The sequence below is a fragment of the Lycium barbarum genome, chromosome 6 (assembly GCF_019175385.1).
Source record: "Lycium barbarum isolate Lr01 chromosome 6, ASM1917538v2, whole genome shotgun sequence".
NCBI lineage: Eukaryota > Viridiplantae > Streptophyta > Magnoliopsida > Solanales > Solanaceae > Lycium > Lycium barbarum.
This window is the reverse complement of record NC_083342.1, coordinates 127,866,013-127,885,201: the sequence shown is the minus strand read 5'-3', so window position 1 is coordinate 127,885,201 and position 19,189 is coordinate 127,866,013. Positions and strand designations below refer to the sequence as shown.

The window sequence follows — 19,189 nt, the reverse complement described above, 5'->3', positions numbered from 1 at the left end:
AATATGAGACGATTTGCTAACAATAAGGATGTGAATGGACCAAAACATGAAAAAGATGGAAAAATTATGCAAATTTGGATAGTACATTAGCAAATTTAGACCTACTCAACAAATAATAAAGTTTCCAGGACTTAATTACAAAATTTGTAATGTAGGATAGGAGGTCTCATGTGATTGACGTAAATAAACTTCTTCTGTGTTTGAGAATTATTGACATATATGAATTGACAGTGAAGTAGCAAAATCTCCAATTTCGACGCAAGTTCTAGAATATGTTCTTTAAAATTAAAGTAACCACGTTTAAATCATCTCGAGTGATGACAATGCAATTTGATATTCGGAGAAGGGTGAGATATACCCTTGTACAATTGGCAAAGGGTCAAATATAACCTTTATTATACTTTGAGTCCAAATATATTGACAAAAGGTCAAATATAACCTTTATTATACTTTGAGTCCAAATATATTGGCAAAGGGTCAAATATAATCTTTGTGAAAATGGTGGGGGCCTAGTGGTGTAGTAGTGGTGGAGGGGAAGGTGCAAATGGTGAAAGATGACATGAAAGGAGGGAGGGATAAAATTGGATTAGGTTAATGAGTTGACATGCCACATGGCATTTTTGTCATTAAAATATTAACTTTGGTCAACTTTAACGATAGAGGGGTATATTTGTGCCCAAAGTACAACGGTAGGGATATATTTGAACCCAAAGTATAACGAGGGGTATATCTGACCCTTTTTCGATAGTACAGGCGTATATTTGGCCCTATTCCGATTTGATTTTAGTAAATGTGCGATTTTGAGCTTAAATTTGATTGTTGTTGGATTTGAAACTTAGAACTCATTGTAAATCAACTGAATATTGATAAGAAAAAAAATCTATTTCTAAAATCTGTTAAACACCATTGAAGCTCGAATGAACCTCTAATGGAGATTTCGAATTTTCGATCCACAATTTATTGCTTATTTTGAAGTGGGTGATTCATATTATTGTTCTTAGCATAGTTGTGAAGTTGTATTTTAATTTAGGAGTGCTCTGAAGCTGGATTAAGGTGGCTTGTATCGATTTTGAAGTTGAGTTCAACCGATGATCAACATTTTGAAGATCAAATGAGATTTCGAACAATTAACACAATGGGAATTGAGGTTTATTTTCTTAGTTAAATGGGAATTTTAGGCGGGGCGGGTATGGGTCTTAGACAGATCCGGATTTTGGATTGGAATTTTAATTAATTTGAATCAATTCAAAATTAGCCAATAGAAATCGCGCCACATAATAATAAATTCATTTATTTTAATTTTAGAGGAGAAAGTTAACAATAAGGGTATTTTAGAGCCAAAACGTTAACGTTGGGGGCATTTTTTGGCCCGAAAGGTGAATGAAGGGTATTATTGTACTAAAAACGATAGTTCAAGGACGTTTTAGGCCCACGTATTAGATTGTCGCAAAGAGTCGAAAAAATCTTGAACAGAATTACATTAACCTCGTATTAGATTGTCGCAAAGAGTCGAAAAAATCTTGAACAGAATTACATTAATCTCGAATTAGATTGTCGTTAAAGAGTCAAAAATATCTTATTGTATTTTCTTCGCAAAAACCAACAAAACCGTACGGATTATCACAAAGAGTCGAAAATATCTTCTTTTCTTTTTTTCTTCTCAAAAACCAACAAAACTGTCCGTGATAATGGCTTCTCCATCACAAATTAATCATAGTACTATGTCATTTGACTTTTTGTGGGGCGGCTAACTCTATTTAGTACTCCCCTCTTGATATTATTTTCTTATTAGTATTAGTAGTATGTTACTTCTAGAAGAATGGTACCATACAAATTTTCTTTTTAAAATTATATATCGAGTCAAACTAGGTCATATATTCTAAAGAGAGTAACACATTAGTAGTGTATTGTGTTTGCTATATAGGGCAAAAAAATCGAACCTGTTGATAAGAGAGCTACGTAAAATAACAATGAAGTAGAGGTGGTTATTTTCTTCGATTTGGAAACAAATGGTGAAATGCGGATGAAAGCAACATATGACTCAACAAAGACCAGAAGTTTTGATAATTGACGCTGTTATCTACGAGAATATCTTAGGGACCATTTGGCCATGATTTCAAATCATAATTTAAAATCAGATTGTTTGAAGTTAAAATTTGTTTGGATATACATTTTGAATCTTAGAGGTTTTTATTTTTTCTCATAAACATGAAAACCTAATCAATTTGTGAAAGCTATCAAAAAATTTCCTATTTTTATAATTTTAACAAATGAGCAAACCATAAGTTCGAAGAAGGTATAAGAATATACTAAGGTGTTGCATCAACAAATTGTATATCTCCACATTGCTTTTATAAATAAACACTTGCGATTATATGCTATTACAAACTTTCAAATACACATAATTTTACAAAGATTCACAAATCCAATAATTCAACAATAGTACTACATAGTAATCCCACGTGATTCGGACAATTTCTTCATGTTGAGCATGAGTTTTTTTATAAAAAAATTAAAATTATGGGTCTTTTTTTTGCGAAATTAAACTAATGGGCCAAGTTTTAATTTTTTTTTTTTAAAAATCACAATCTTAGAATTGAAAGCCTACCTTTTAGGGCCTGTTTGGAAAAGCACCTAGGTAATTGTAATTGGGTGTAATTATACAGTTTGACCTATTTATTTTCCCAATTAATTACACAGTTAGTGAGAATTGAGTGTAATTGAGAGGGTATAATTACTGTTTCTTTTAATTTATTTTTTATTTCAATTATTTTAATTTCTTTTGTTTTTTTTTTATTTCTATTATTTTAATTTTTTTTCTTTTTTTTTTATTTTTTAAAATGTATTTTTCTTTTTATATTATTTATTTTTCATTTCCTTTCTTCTCATTCCCAACATTTACTTCTTGTGGTTTTATGTAATTGCTCGTATTTTTTTTTTATTCATTTAGCATAATCGTGTTATTATTGTAATTTTTGAAACTACACCTCTTAATATTGGAAAGAATGAGTCATTAATAAACTTGACATATAACAAGTGACGTAATTAAAGCAGAATTTCGTTGTGAATGAGGTTATAGACTTATACTTTCCCTTTATTTTGAATTATTTACTTAAGTTACGTTGGACTGAAAGGATTCATACGACCAACCCGAACTAGTGTTAGTATTAAACATAATTCACTATTGTTCTATTTAAACACGTATGTGTAGTACAACAGTGTGAACTGATAGTAAAGAAGACAAACTCACAAGTCACAGCAAACACTGTACCATATGAAAATGAAGGACTAGATTGGTTATTAAATGTGTCTTTATATACTGATCAGTGTTCTCACTACCAGAATAAACCATTACTTTAGTTTCCTTTTTTCCTCATTTGTTTAGTGCTTCTCTTAGTATTTTAATAGAGACTCGTGTTAGTGAAAATAAACTAAATTACTCTTAAACTTCCTCATCAAGTCATATTTTGATCATAGAGAAACCAGGATTAGTATAAGTTGATAATACTACTATATACGATGCCAAATCAAGGGCCAAATAGTAGTGTTGTCGAGTTATCTGAAATTGTACCACAAACTGGCGAAGTTTTCTTGGCATGGGAAGATCTGTGGGTGACGGCTTCAAGCTTGAAAGGTGGCAATAAAACCATTCTTAAAGGCTTAACAGGCTATGCAAGGCCTGGTGAGCTCTTGGCTATCATGGGCCCTTCTGGCTGTGGCAAATCAACACTTCTCGAGTCAATATCAGGTACTTCAGCACATTTAACTTACAAGTCTTGTGAAGCCATGTTGAGTCAGGGCCCAAGATCAATGTAAGAAACTTTATAATAGTTTAATTAGAAAAAGTTAATTTGATATATTGTAAACTAACATTGTTGGAAGTATTTAAACTAATTTCAAACTGACTATAAGAGTGCTTCTTCTTCATAGTGATTCAAAGAAATCTATTATTTTTCAGGTAAGATATCGATAAGTAAAAAGGATCCTTTTAATTCTTCACCACAAATTCTTGCATCATTTTCTTAAAAAGATATCATATTGATATCCATAAAAGCCTATGTTCAGCTAAACTAAAATGGTTTAAGAGTTAGAAAAAACAAATAACAAAATTAAACTTCAAAGGTTACAAAATTATTAAAACTGTTAAACGTTATTAAAAATAGATTAAGGATCCGATACTTAGTAGACACAGTTACATCTCTCTCCTTTTTGCTCTCCTCCGAAAACCCCCCTCTTTCCTCCACTTAATTAAGAACATTGAATAAACCTTTTAAAAAAAAAAATCAAAGATCCTAATATATTAATTCTTGAAAGCTTTGATACCATATTATACTAAAAGTTATTGCACCAGAAAACACAAAGATTCAATGCAAAATCTGAACAAAAAAAAATTGCTCGAAGGACTGGTGATTTACATATGCACGATTTAGTAAAAACCACGTTTTATGAACTATAAACTACTTTTTACAAATAATAATAATAATAATAATAATAATAATAATATATAATTTGGTTTAAGAAAAAAAATATCAAACCATATATTTTACGTTTATTCTCCTGTTGAGAAATTGGTAAATTTACTTTTAAATAAATATAAAATTTAAAATTTTAAAAATTGACACTTTAAAATGATATTAATATATGCTAACTCTAATTAAATCATACAAAATATCAAAAACTGTTACTTTTCTTAATTTAAATTTTCTTTTTCTTTTCAAAAGATGCATGTGAGGAAATGACATTTCTTTTCCATTCTTTTTTTAAAGTCTAAGTGGAATATTATTTTAATAACTTACGTCATAATAATATTATAACTATGCTATCAGTCCAAGAATGTTAGGATCAACTAAATTTTAATAAGTAAATCTTGTCTTAATGCAACGACGTACCTAATAATTTTGTTCCTTCTCGCTTTTATTTTTCTGAAGGATCAATTTTGATTTTCTTTACTATACAAAATTATGTTAAAATATCATACCTAATTTATATTTTCAACATAAAAAGATTATTAAGAGATAAGATCGGGATAAATCTAATTATAATCCTAAAATTTACAAAGTGAAAATATCATTTACAGAGTTCTCTCAGTACCAAATGAGCTCTTCAAAGTTACTATTCCCTATGTACTCCCTCTATCCCAAAAAGATTGTCCTCCTTTTCTTTTTAGTCTGTCCCAAAAAGATTATCCCTTTTCTATATTTAGAAATAATTTAACTTTATGAGATGATTTACATCCACACAAATATCAAAGGCTTGTTTTGGACAACATATTTCAAAAGTCTTCCTTTATTTCTTAAACTTTGTGCCAAGTCAAAAGAGGACAATTTTTTGGGACGGAGGGAATACAATTTATGTGGCACACTTTTCTTTTTAGTCTGTTAAAAAAAGAATGTCACTTTTTTACATTCAGAAACAGTTTAATTTTATGAAGTGAATTACAACCACACTAATATCTAAAACTTGTTTTGGACCATAAATTTTAAAAGTCTAAAACTGCCTGCTCACAAATGTGTCAAACCCCGTGTCTAGTCAAACGGTGCCACATAAATTGGGACAGAGGGAGTACTATTATTTATTTATCTTTATGGATAGTTGGTTCTTTTAGATGACATCATTACTATTCATAACTTTTTAAGCATTTTAAAGGGTCTCAAACTTTACTGTATTTATCAAATTAAATGCGGCAACCTAAGTAATAAAGGAATATAGTAGGGCTAAATGTATGACAAAAAAGTTATGGTACATATTTCACTTACAAAAAATTGAACAAAGGGGCCATGTACAATATTACCAAAAAAGGTTTGGAAGTATCTTGATTTATTTGAAACATATTTTGATATATCCTGCAATAAATAACAAGTACAAGGATAGATTTAAAAGGGAAAATTCTTTTAGTTAGCAAACACACAACGAAATGGTTGAAATCTAACTAAGGACTATAAAATCTTTGTATCGTCCCTTATTATATATAGTAATATACGCTGATTGCATAGATTGTATATTTAAGCATGTTCTAGCGTGTAACATGCCTTATTTTCCAAGTTTACAGGTTCCACGTTTTAGTTGACATAATAGTAAAAATTTCTTTTATACTTTCAGTATATAAAACCTTTACTCGAGCAGCACCCCCACCCAGGCTAAGTAGCGTTATTTTGGTTAGCACACTACTTATGTTATGTATATTGATGTTATCAGGGAGATTAGGATCGAGCACAAGGCAGAGTGGAGATATTTATATCAATGGCCGCAAACAGACACTGGCATATGGAACATCTGTAAGTAGAATTTTATCCTATTTTAGAATCAATTACTGGGGACCTAACATGAAATAATCTCTTATAAACATTATCAGCAGTGTATTGTCCGTTGGAGATCTTCAAAAGAAAAATGTGCAAGTGAGAAAGAAGAGGAGCAGCTTTCTCCCTAGTTGATTTTATCTATTGCCTTTGTTTATCAAATATGATGGTATTTGATTGGACATATATTATTAATTATATCAGAAGTAGAGGTAAAAATATGTTAAGAGTAAGGGAAGACAAGTTAATTTGATAAAGAAAAATCATATTATACTTTAAAAAATCTAAACATATCAACAAATTCAATTCTTGAAGTTGTGAAAGTTGGAATAATTTTATGATTACTGGAAGGATTTCAAATATTTTAGAAGGTAAAAAGAGGAAAAGAGTGTCATGTATAAATTTGAACAGAGAAAGTGCTCTTTGAGGCCACTTTATAAAGATGAACCTTTGTATAAGGCCCTGTTTGGACATGGTTTGAAACCTGATTTGAAATCATGTTTGGACATGTAATTTGGATATTTTAAGGAGTATTTTCTCTTATAAACATGAAAACCCCACAAATTATGAAAATCATCAAAACATTCTCAATTCTTATACAATCTTACCAAATGAGCAAGTCATAGTTCATAACAAAATTAATATGCTAATTCATAACAACCGGCTCAAAATTAATATTAGAAGACCTTTCTAAAAATACAACATCAATTGGTCAAATTTTAGTTCAATAAATAAAATTAAACTATGGGTATTTTTTTACAAAATTAAAAGGTTGATAGACATAAATAAAATTTGGTGGAAGTTAATGAGATTGGTAAATGATTGTTGGGGTTAATTGTTAAAAATATCTATCAACTTATGAGTTTTTTTTACAAAATATAAACTTATGGGTTAAATTTTATATTTTAAAAAGTTGAAACCATGGTTTCAAACGCACGTCCAAACGCTGGTTTGAAACCATGGTTTCAAAACTCATGGCCAAACGCCTACTAAGTAAGTTTTTCCTAAAACAGTCATGAGGAGGCTTGCCTTGGAGTAACTTAGTGGTCTTACTTTCATATAATTGAATGTTAATAATCAGATTTGTTTGTAAATTCCGACAAAATAGTGTAGTTAGTAAGTCGAAAATTGACCAGTTATCAGTTTAAATTTTGAAATATGTTAGTTATGAACATACATGGCCTTTGAATTTAGGAACATGTATATCATACAACAATGATTGATATCTGCCTTTCTTAAACTATTTTGAGCATTCTACTCAAAATAGTGCAGATGCTTAAAATTATTATTCCATTTTGCATATGGTGTTCATATTTTAGACATATAATTAATCACGGAATTCTACTTCCACGCCAAAAACAAATTACAAGAGTGAATTTAGCTTTAAAAGAGAGAGGGGGGGAGAGAGAGATATGGCGTAACTTGTCTTAAAGCAACTGTTATCTAGTTTTTACTCATTATGTACAAGTACCTGCATATTTTGTACTAATTACATAACATTTGATACAATCAGGCCTATGTGACTCAAGAAGATACTCTAATTGCAACTCTCACAGTAAAAGAAGCCGTATACTATTCTGCGGAACTGCAACTACCGAATTCCATGCCAAAATCAGAGAAAAAACAAATAGCAGACATGACTATGAAGGAAATGGGGTTGCAAGATGCCACGGAAACAAGAATTGGAGGATGGAGCGGGAAAGGAATAAGCGGAGGACAGAAGAGGAGAGTCAGCATATGCTTGGAGATATTAACGCGCCCAAAACTTCTCTTTCTTGATGAGCCAACTAGTGGACTTGATAGCGCAGCATCTTATTATGTCATGAAAACAATTGCAAGTCAATGCCAGGGGAGAACCATTATTGCCTCAATTCATCAACCTAGTACTGAAGTTTTCAGTCTGTTTCATTCATTATGTCTTTTGTCTTCTGGAAGAACTGTGTACTTTGGACCTGCTAGTGCAGCAATAGAGGTGAGCATGTTGTTTGAATTCTTGAAATGACTTAAGTTAATCGGCCAAATTGATAATCCTTTTCAACGTGCAGTTTTTCGCATTGAGTGGTTATCCTTGTCCGACGCTCCAGAATCCATCTGATCATTTTCTCAGAACAATAAACAGTGATTTTGATCAAGTAAGAAAGTTTTGATATTTTAGATTTAGAATACTTAGAAAGCTCCACAATTTCTTTAAATGAAATTTTTGGATATGACTAATAGGACATCGAAGAAGGTCCAACTCGGAGGAAATCAACAGAAGAGGTGATTAACATCCTGATAAAGTCATACCAAGCTTCCGATATGTACGAAGCAGTTCAAAGTGAAGTTGCTGAAATCTGCCAACAGGTGCAAAATCTGAAATTCTGTATGATTGATGAGTACCTGATATTCCACTGCCGTCAATTTCCCACATTACTTCTGAAGATACTTCTTCTAGTATAGCTATTAGAGAGGACAACTTAATAGTATTAAGGGCAGCGGTGAATCTACATGTAATGAAGGGGATTCAATTCGTCAGAAAATTATTCTATGCAAATAGGGTAAAACAATTTGTATATATATCATAAAACTTCTAATGTAGTGGCATAAGTTGCTCAAAAAACCGTTTTAGTTTGCACGTTTGAATCCCAGGTGTTACATTCTTGCATTTGTTTGAATCCCCCTCGTTTAAGTTCTTGACTCTGCCACTGTACAGGAAGGTGAAGTACTGGAGAAAAGAAACCATGCCAGCTTCACAACCCAAAGCCTTGTTTTGACAAGAAGATCATTCCTGAACATGTCCCGTGATCTTGGCTACTACTGGCTACGCTTAGCTGTTTATATTGTAATAGCTGTAGGTCTTGGCACTATCTACTATGATGTTGGATTTTCTATTGCTTCGATTCAGGTAAATGAGACACACAGTAACGTTTGATGTTATAAACTGCCCAATTATTTACTCTTTAATTACATGGTGAAAACAGGCAAGAGGTTCCATGCTTATGTTTGTGGCATCATTCATCACTTTTATGGCAATTGGTGGATTCCCCTCTTTTGTGGAAGACCTCAAGGTAGAATACATATTTCACATTAATCTGTTTCAATTTTCTTTTTGATTTCTCCTTTCTTGATCTCATGCTAATAATAGGTTTCTAAAACATGAAAAAAAAAAACAGGTATTTCACCGCGAAAAACTAAATGGTCACTATGGCTCTGGTTCTTTTGTCATTGCCAATACACTTTCTGCTCTGCCATACTTGCTACTGGTATCCTTTATCCCAGGAGCTATCACTTATTTTCTGACCGGACTACAAAATGGATTTGAAAATTTCATCTGCTTTGCACTAGTCCTCTTCACCTGTATGATGTTAGTTGAGAGCCTGATGATGATTGTAGCAAGCATTGTGCCTAATTTCCTCATGGGATTAATAACTGGAGCAGGAATACAAGGAATTATGATACTAAGCGGTGGGTTCTTTCGATTACCAAATGATTTGCCTAACTTATTCTGGAAGTATCCTTTACACTATATCGCATTTCATAAGTATGCTTATGAAGGGCTGTTCAAGAACGAGTTTGAAGGACTAAAAATTCATGGCGAGCACACGGGTAAAGTTCATTTGATAAGTGGGGAAGATATTCTGAGAAATACATGGAAAATGGATATGGATTACTCAAAGTGGGTGGATCTTGCCATTTTACTGGGGATGCTAGTTTTGTACAAGTTGTTGTTCTTGCTGTTTGCCAAGGCTGATGAAAAGGTTAAGCCAACTATAAGAGCATTCATGTCTACCTCGCCTAAACAAATCAATTTGGCAGAAAGACCTTTGGATGTAGTTGCTGCCTAAATTATACTGATAGGGTAAAATATATTCACAATGTCAGTATATATAAGTTGAATCCTTTTCATGATATTATAGTCTGTTACCTATAGTTGCTTTCTTTGTATTCAAAGCTGATAACTCATAAAGTGTAAGAAGCTAATTTCACCATGTCATAAGTCAAGTGAGTACCCTTTACTAGTCATGCAAGTCACTGTTCTTTATAAGAAATTCAGTTAGCTCAGATAAACTGCGGTAACAGAATTTCAGTTCTGAATTAAAATTATATAGTTACCTTTGATCTATAAATGAGGAGTTTATCAAACATGGGAAGAAAGCATGTCGTATCAGAGTTTAGCATTAACTACCTATTACATATTAATAAAGAATGGAAAAAAACTTGCTTTTTCCTCATCACAAAATTAATCATATATAGTGCTATATCACTTGTCTTTTTGTGACAGCTAAACTTACCCTCCGGATGTTGTCCTTTTTTTTTTTTTTTTTTTTTAAAGTTTTAAAAGAGTGTTCACTTACCAAATCAAGAAACACATAACCTTATTCTTCCAAAATTGTCCTTATATGAGTTAGTATTTTCTTAAAGAGTGTGCAAATGGCTAAGGGGGCGCTCTTTTTTATCTGGAGGGAGTATTTACTAATCTCTCCATTTAAATTAATGTAAACCTATTTCTTGTTTGGTCTGTTTTACAAAGAGTTTACTCTAACATCCATTTTATTCCTAATGGGAAATTTATATAGTCACACAAATGTTATATTTTCTCCGGATAAAAAAAAGTGTTCATTTAGCTTTTATTTCTTTTAAGGATGTGATAGAGGTTATTCATAAATGACCTTAATTTTATAATAAACATGCAATATATGAAACGAACAATTTGATGACGACTTTGACAATTAAGAATAAATCTTTAACTGCTAAAGAAAGGGGGTCAGCTAAACAGTTGGGGGCCAAATTGTCTTTTTGGGAATAGAGGGACTTGAACCCTCACGAATTTTAAATGTAGTATCTTTTAGAGTTGATTATTTCTTCTAAAGATTGGATTAATTCTTTTTTTTTTTTCACTTCAAAGTAGACGTGAATTATTCCAAATGTATGAAATTAGTTTGACATGTAGTTCAAAATTGAGATTATTAGATTAATATGTGAATTTAGTTTTAATCTTAATCGTCAATATTTAATTTTTATAAAGATATTATCTAAGCTTTAGTGAGTAGAGTTACCAAATATGTTCTTCAATGGAGTAAGCTAATAGGTAATCGAGTGAATGATTAAGATACGAAGACGATGGTCCGCACAATATTATCATTACCAAAAAAAAAAAAATCGAATAAAAATATACAAACTTTTATAAGATAAATTTAAAATTTCTTATTAAAATTTGATTTTAGGCTACCGATTTGTTAAGCCACCCTGCTGCTTATATGAGTCTTTATACAAGCACCAGTAGTGCTTTACCAGCGGTCTCACCACCAGAACAAACCACTAGTCCCCTCTTTTCACATTTGTTTAGTGCTTCTCTTAGCAAAAAAAAAAAAAAGTGCTTCTCTTAGCATATACATGCAGACACATGCATATAGGTTAGTGACAATAAACTCACTCACTCACTCTTAAGTCTTCCCTAAATCATATAGACAACGATTACAAGTTGAATATATACTGCTACCATGGCAAATCAAGGACAAAAAAATGAAGGATTTTTCTTGACATGGTAAGATCTGTGGGTGAGGACTTCGAGTTTTAAAGATGGCAGCAAAGCCATTCTTAAAGGTTTAACAGGTTATGCAAGGCCTGATGAACTCTTGGCTATCATGGGCCCTTCTGGCTGTGGCATATCAACGCTTCTCGACGCAATAGCAGGTATATATTTCACCATTGAGATCATTTTATATACACTACTGACAGCGTAATTTTTTTTTTACACTATTAGTGTATTTTAACTGTTATAGCAGGCAACCTGTCTTGTTATTCTACTTTTTAGGGATCCGATAGGTGATTTGATAGTCACAAATTCTTTTATATTGTTAGTCTATATAAGTTAAACCCCAGCAATCAACCACACTTCGGGCAAACTAGTATTATTTTGACCATCTCTTTATGTATATTGATGTTATATCAGGGAGATTAGGATCGAGCTCAAAGCAGAGTGGAGATATTCTAATCAATGGCCGCGAATAGACATTGGCATATGGAACCTCTGTGATTGTGAATTAAACAGGGGAACTAATTGATGTCCTAATATCAGATTATCTCTTAATATTTGTGATAGCAACGTATTATCTGTTGGAGATCTTCAAAACAAAAAATGTGCAAGTGAGAAAGAAGATGGACACTGTTCTCCCACGTTGATTTTATATATTCCCGTATTTTGATTCATCTCATATGATGGTGTTTGCTTGAACATATTACTTAATTTATATCAGCGGTAGAAGTAACAATATTTGAGTAACGGATGCAGAGTTAGTTCAATAAAACATTCACATTATACTTGAACATATAAACAAATTCAATTGATCTTGAAGATGTGAAAGTTGTATTGGACAATATTATTAGTGTAAGGGTTTCAAATGTTTTAGAACGTTACAAAAGGAAAAGAGCATATATAAATTTGTACAGAGAAAGTACCCCTTTAGGCCACTTTATAAAGGTGAACCTTGTATAATCGTAAGGTGTTTCCTAATATAGTCATGAGGAGGCTTACCTTAAGGTAACCAGTTGTCTTACATTCATATAATTGAATGTTAACAATCATGTTAGTAAATTTGGACAAAATAATGTAGTTACTCAATCAAAATAAACCATTTAGTATCAGTTTAAATTTTTGAATGTATGTTTGTCTAGGAGAATGCATGGCCTTTGAATGTAGGAGCATGTATATTATAAAAAAAATCCTTCTGTGACTCAAGATGAGTATTTTGTACTAACATAAGGTGAACAATTAATGCAATCAGGCCTATGTGACTCAAGAAGATACTCTTCTTGCAACTCTCACAGTAAAAGAACTCGTATACTATTCTGCTGAACTGCAACTCCCGACTTCCATGCCAAAATCAGAGAAAAAAGAAATAGCGGACATGACTATGAAGGAAATGGGATTTCAAGATGCCATGGAAACAAGAATTGGAGGATGCAGCGGAAAAGGAATAAGCGGAGGACAAAAGAGGAGAGTCAGCATATGCTTAGAGATTCTAACGCGCCCAAAGCTTCTCTTCCTCGATGAACCAACAAGTGGACTTGATAGTGCAGCGTCTTATTATGTCATGAAAACAATTGCAAGCCAATGTCAAGGGAGAACTATTATTGCCTGAATTTATCAACCTAGTGCTGAAGTTTTCGGTCTATTTCATTCTTTATGCCCTTTGTCTTCTGGAAGAACTGTGTACTTTGGCCCTGCTAGTGCAGCAATTGGAGTAAGCATATAATTTGAATGAGTTTGACTTATATAAATGTAAAAAAATATACCGGGTCACCTAAAAGATAATTGTCCATAAAAAGTAGAATTAGTAACAAGGAATAAGGAGTTTTACCTGTTCCGACAGGTCAAAGTTACTGACAAGACTGTTAGCGTGGATAAGTTAAATCCGCTTTGAATACTAGAAATGACTCGCTTTAAATTTCAGGTATGCTCAAAGTTAATCAGTTTCATTGATAGTAATACCTTATAAATGACTGCAGTTTTTTGCATTGAGTGGTTTTCCTTGCCCGACGCTCCAGAATCCATCTGATCATTTTCTCAAAACAATAAACAGCGATTTTGATCAGGTAGAAAGTTTCGATCTTTTAGTGTTAGAATACGTAGAATGTTCCTCAACTGATTTAAATGGAACTTTTGTCTCCAAATAATAGGACATTGAAGAAGGTCCAACCAAGAGGAAATCGACAGAAGAGGTGATTAATGTCCTGATAAAGTCATACAAAGCTTCCGATAAGTACAAAGAAGTTCAAACCCGAGTTGCTCAAATCTGCAAACAGGTCCATAATCTGAAACTCTTTTATGATTAATCAGCACATGGTATTTTCCAACTGTCAATTCCCAGGTTACTTGCCGGAGATGCTTCTAGCAGTTGTTCTCCCTGTTTCATTTTATATGACATTCTTTCCTTTTCAGAATGTTCTATATTTGGAAACTCTTTAATTTTAAACTTACAATCTTACCTCTAATGACATAGGCGTATAAGCATAAAATTGTCATGGTATCTTCCAAACCACTCTGCTACTGTTGGGTTTATGTTAAGGTGAATGGGAAATTTTTCTGAAAAGATACAACTTAACTGAAAAGTTGCAACTTTTGAGTTGCACCTTTTCACTTAACTCTACCCAATTGCTATATAAATCTGGCCAGTCCATCAGATTTTCCTTATGAAAATTCTGAACTTCTCTCTTCTTTCTTGCACTAAAATAAATTCTCGTGTGATATACTGCCGTCGAGTGGTTCGTCGTCACCGGAGTTGCTGTACCGCTACAATGGTGAGTAAATCGTTCTATCCTGGGAGGATATATTCCACAACCTCGAGTACATTGAGGGGAATAATTTCCTTAAGGACACACTGTGCATTCAGTGGGCTCGATTTAATTCCTTATATTTTTAACATACTGTTTTTCTAAATTTCAGAATCTGCTTTGTTTAGTTTTCAGTTTCTGGTTAAAATAATTTTTCGAATACAGGTTGATAACAGCCACTGCTTACTCAACGACATTCAAAATCATGTACAGGAAGGTGAAGTACTGGAAAAAAGAACCCATGCCAGCTTCACAACTCAAAGCCTTGTTTTGACAAGAAGGTCATATGTGAACATGTTCCGTGATCTTGGATGCTACTGGCTACGTTTAGCTGTTTATGTTGTAATAGCTGTCGGTCTTGGCACTATCTACTTTGATTTTGGCGTTTCTAAAGCTTCAGTTCAGGTAATATCAGAGAGAGACACATAACATTTCCTCTTCACTTCTACCATGATATTTTAAACTGCCCAATTATGTACTCTTTATTGCATGGTGTAAATAGGCAAGAGGTTCCATGCTTATGTTTGTGGCTACATTCATCACTTTTATGGCCATTGGTGGATTCTCCTCTTTTGTGGAAAACTTCAAGGTAGATCACATATTTCACATTAAGTTCTTTCATTTTTCCTTTATCTCATTCTAATAAGAGGTTTCCTAAACATGAAAAAAAACACAGGTATTTCAAAGAGAGAAACTAAATGGTCATTATGGCTCTGGTTCATGCCAATACACTTTCTGCTGTGCCGTACTTGCTAGTGGTATGTTTTATTCCAGGAGTTATCTCGTATTTTCTCACCGGGCTACAAAATGGATTTGAGCATTTCATCTTCTTTGTGCTAGTCCTCTTCACTTGGATGGTGTTAGTTGAGAGCCTGATGATGATTGTAGCAACCATTGTGCCTAATTTCCTCATGGGATTAACAACTGGGGCAGGAATACAAGGAATTATGATGCTAAGTGGCGAATTCTTTGGATTTTCAAGTGATTTGCCTAAGGTATTCAGGAAGTACCCTTTACAAGGTATTCTGGAAGTATCCTTTACACTATGTCGCGTTTCATAAGTATGCTTATGAGTAGAGGCGGATTTAGGATTTAAATTTTAGGGGTTCAACATTTTAAATTTTTATTACTAAACCATTATATTTCTAAAGCTATGGGTTCATATTTACTATTTATGTAACTTTAGTAAATTTTTACACATAAATTTATACCCCGCATCGAAAGTTTGGGATTCAATTGAACCCCAAGTTGTAGAGCTCCATCCGCCTCTGCTTATGAGGCACTGTTCAAGAATGAGTTTGAAGGACTCAAAATTTATGGCGAGCACAAGGATAAAATTCATTTGATCAGAGGGGAAGATATTCGGAGAAATACATTTAAAATGGATATGGATTACTCAAAGTGGGTGGATCTTGCCATTTTACTGGGGATCATAATTTTATACAGGTTGTTGTTCTTGCTGTTTGTCAAGGCTGGTGTAAAGGTTAAGCCAACTATAAGAGCATTCATGTCTACCTCGACTAAACAAATTAATTCGGCAGAAACACCTTTGCATGAATTTGCTACCTAAATTACACTGATAGAGTAAAATATATTTACAATGTCAGTGAATATAAGTTAAATCTTTTTCATGTTATAGTCTATTTCCTATAGTTGCTTTCTTTGTATCCAAAGCTCATGCGCATAAAGTGTAAGAATAGTTTGCTAATTTCACCATGTCATAAAGTCAAGTGAGTACCTTTTAAGATCTCCTGTTGAAATTTATCTACTTTGAATAGTTTTGGACTCCTGGAAAGAGTAGTAGTACATGAAATGCATATTTTTAAATTGCTTGCAAAGACTTAGTCGACGATGTTTAATTGGAGATTTGCTATATATGTGAGCCTTGCAAAACATAGTCAGTTCCAAACCCGGATAAATTGAAAGTGCAGAAAGCTTGTGATCAATCCACAACCAGCAAAAAAGTCAAATTATGCTGAATCCTCTACTTATATAATGAAAACAAGATGATCCATATATATATATATATATATATATATATATATACTCTCTCTGTTTCAATTTGTTTGAACCTATTTCCTTTTTAGTCCGTGCCAAAATAAATGACCTCTTTTCTAATTTGGAAACAAATTCACTTTATGAATGATTTACCGCCACACAAATTTTCAAGGCTTATTTTGAACCACAAGTTTCAAAAGTCTTCCCTCTTTCTTAAATGTCATGCCCAGTCAAATGGATTCATATAAATTGAAAAAACAGAGGGAGTAGATATTAAATTCATCAGTCAGTACGTACAGTCATTTATCAAATGTTCTATTCAGACCCGTAACAGTGTGAGTCGATATCAACATATATATGTAAGACAAACTCTATCAAGAAAATCAGAACCTATATGGAAAAAGACTAGACAACATATATGAGTCTTTATATAAGCTCCAGTAGTGCTTTACAAGTAGTCTCGCTTGAAAAAGAAATAGAGATTGGGCTTAACTCAACCCAAGAAGTTAGCTCAAGTGGTGAGAATTGTCCAAGACCATAAGAAGAGAACAATTAACCCACCCCGAGTGGATGTAGGACTCACCGCTACTACTAGAGCATAAAGCTCTAGTTTAGTCCCTCTTTTTTCTCATTTGTTTAGTGCTTCTCTTAGCATATACATAGAAGAGGAGTCCGGAGTCTAAAGGATATAAAAATATATGGTATAAACCAAAAAGGGATGACCAAAAATTTATATACCAAAAGGGGTATATCGTGGGCTGATCCACGTTATACCCCAAAAAAAAAAAATCGGTTGTCAGAACCAAATCAACGAAAACTTAAAAAAAAAAAATGTATAACGTGGACTGATCCACGTTATACAATATATTTTGTATAACGTGGATCAGTCCACGTTATAACAATACATATTTGTAAAGTGGACTGTCCACGACTCACTCACATTTGTTTCCCTAAAATTTTCAGCTAAAGCCTCCGCCTCTTCCTCCATTAAGAACTTACAGAACCTCCATCTCCTTCTCCTTTTCCTTCTCCTCCATTTTTTTTTAAATCCTGCATTACAGTCTAATTTTTGGAGCAACTTCTTCATCTTTATCTGTTGTTGCTATTTAAATTAAGGTATGTTTTCTAACTCATATAATATTGTATATTTATAGTAGATGTAGATTTGTTTGTCTTATATATCTTAACTGTTATTTTTTATTTGTGTTATTTTAATACGTTTGTGTATTTTAATAAGATATATGTTTGTGTTATTTTAATTTGAACTTAAGATATGATTGTTAGAAGCATTATTATATAAAAGGTCCGATTTGTTTAGTAGCACTTTTGAAGAAATTTGTTGTTATGTTGTTGTTATTTTTGTGGATTGTTATATAAAAGATCTGAATAACTGAACAATATATTTTGTTATGGATTGTTATGTTGCTGTTATTTTTGTGGATATTTATAAAATGTGGACTGATCCACGTTATACAATATATTTTGTTATGGATTGTTATACAATATATTTCATTGTACCTTTAATGTGATATTTATATAGCCAGAAAAGTGAAACTTAATTGATGCCTCAGTAGCCCAAAAAAAATACTTAAAATGTCATGATAATGCTTTATTATATGGGACCTAAGTCTAAGTGGGTGGACAATTATTTTGTCTATACCTTATAGGTATTAATGTGGTCCACTATCAGTGGTTTCTAAATAAGGCGTATGGAAGTTGGCTTTATCGAGGCAGTGCATATTTGTTATGCTAAAATTGGAATAATATATTTTTTTTAATAGTGAGTTACTCCAAATAGCTTGATCTAAACTTCATTTTTTTTTTATATAAGGTATGGAGTTTCCACGGGTATGCGTACATCCAGGGCTAGAAGTGTACGATGTGTTAACACTCCAGGAGAAGCATCGATCACAGGCTGTGTGGGATGGTTCCTTGAGAGGACCGACCGGATGCCTGTTTCCTCGCCGCGCGGATACCGAATTTTGGAAGCACGTGAGGTGTCATCCTTTTCATCCTCGCATCCTTGACTACTTTGGCCTGTGTGGATTTAGGGGAGTAGTAGAGGTAGGATGTGTATCATATGATTGGGCAGTCATCACTGCACTTATAGAGAGATGGTGTCCTGAGACGCACACCTTTCATCTGCGTACAGGTGAGGCGACCATCACATTACAAGATATTGAGCTCATGTTTGGCTTGGTTGTTGATGGTAATCCCTTGAATGATCTTAATGCTAGAAATATAGGTATTGTTGGGTGGCAACAATTGATCCATGAGCTTACTGGTTGGGCACCCGATCTGGATTGTTTTAATGGTGTTAGTAGGTTAGAAGAACATAAATTAATTTAATATATTAGAGGCTTAAATTAAATTACAGATCAGACCCCAGAAATTGATGTGCAACAGCGGGTTAGGTTGTACTTGCTATGGCTTTGTGGCGGCACGATATTTCCGGATAAGTCCGGTGACTTACTTAATTTAGACTATTTGCTTGACATGCGTGACCTTAGAGCAATGAGTAGACAAGCTTGGGGAGCGGCTGCATTGTCATATTTGTATACTTGTTTATGCCGCGCTTCGTT

At 33.0% G+C, this 19,189-nt stretch overlaps 1 protein-coding gene and 1 pseudogene across 1 annotated transcript; both read left to right on the top strand.

The window, feature by feature from the left end:
* The first annotated feature begins 3,390 nt into the window (after nucleotides 1-3,390).
* Nucleotides 3,391-10,303, top strand: LOC132598809 (ABC transporter G family member 1). The gene is made up of 8 exons (XM_060311908.1): nucleotides 3,391-3,748; nucleotides 6,196-6,275; nucleotides 7,810-8,268; nucleotides 8,342-8,428; nucleotides 8,514-8,639; nucleotides 8,989-9,180; nucleotides 9,257-9,343; nucleotides 9,449-10,303. The coding sequence occupies exons 1-8, from the start codon at nucleotides 3,520-3,522 to the stop codon at nucleotides 10,118-10,120; spliced, it is 1,932 nt and encodes a 643-aa protein (XP_060167891.1). The 5' UTR covers nucleotides 3,391-3,519; the 3' UTR covers nucleotides 10,121-10,303.
* Nucleotides 10,304-11,776: 1,473 nt separating this feature from the next.
* On the top strand, nucleotides 11,777-16,179 carry LOC132644633 (ABC transporter G family member 1-like; annotated as a pseudogene).
* Nucleotides 16,180-19,189: the final 3,010 nt, after the last annotated feature.

What these genes read in the sequence shown, in the direction of transcription:
- LOC132598809 (XM_060311908.1), top strand. Translation starts at nt 3,520, where the DNA reads ATGCCAAATCAAGGGCCAAATAGTAGTGTTGTCGAGTTATCTGAAATT. An exon ending in ACTTCTCGAGTCAATATCAG is followed by an intron (nt 3,749 to 6,195) that starts GTACTTCAGCAC and finishes TGATGTTATCAG; the next exon opens with GGAGATTAGGATCGAGCACA. An exon ending in CACTGGCATATGGAACATCT is followed by an intron (nt 6,276 to 7,809) that starts GTAAGTAGAATT and finishes TGATACAATCAG; the next exon opens with GCCTATGTGACTCAAGAAGA.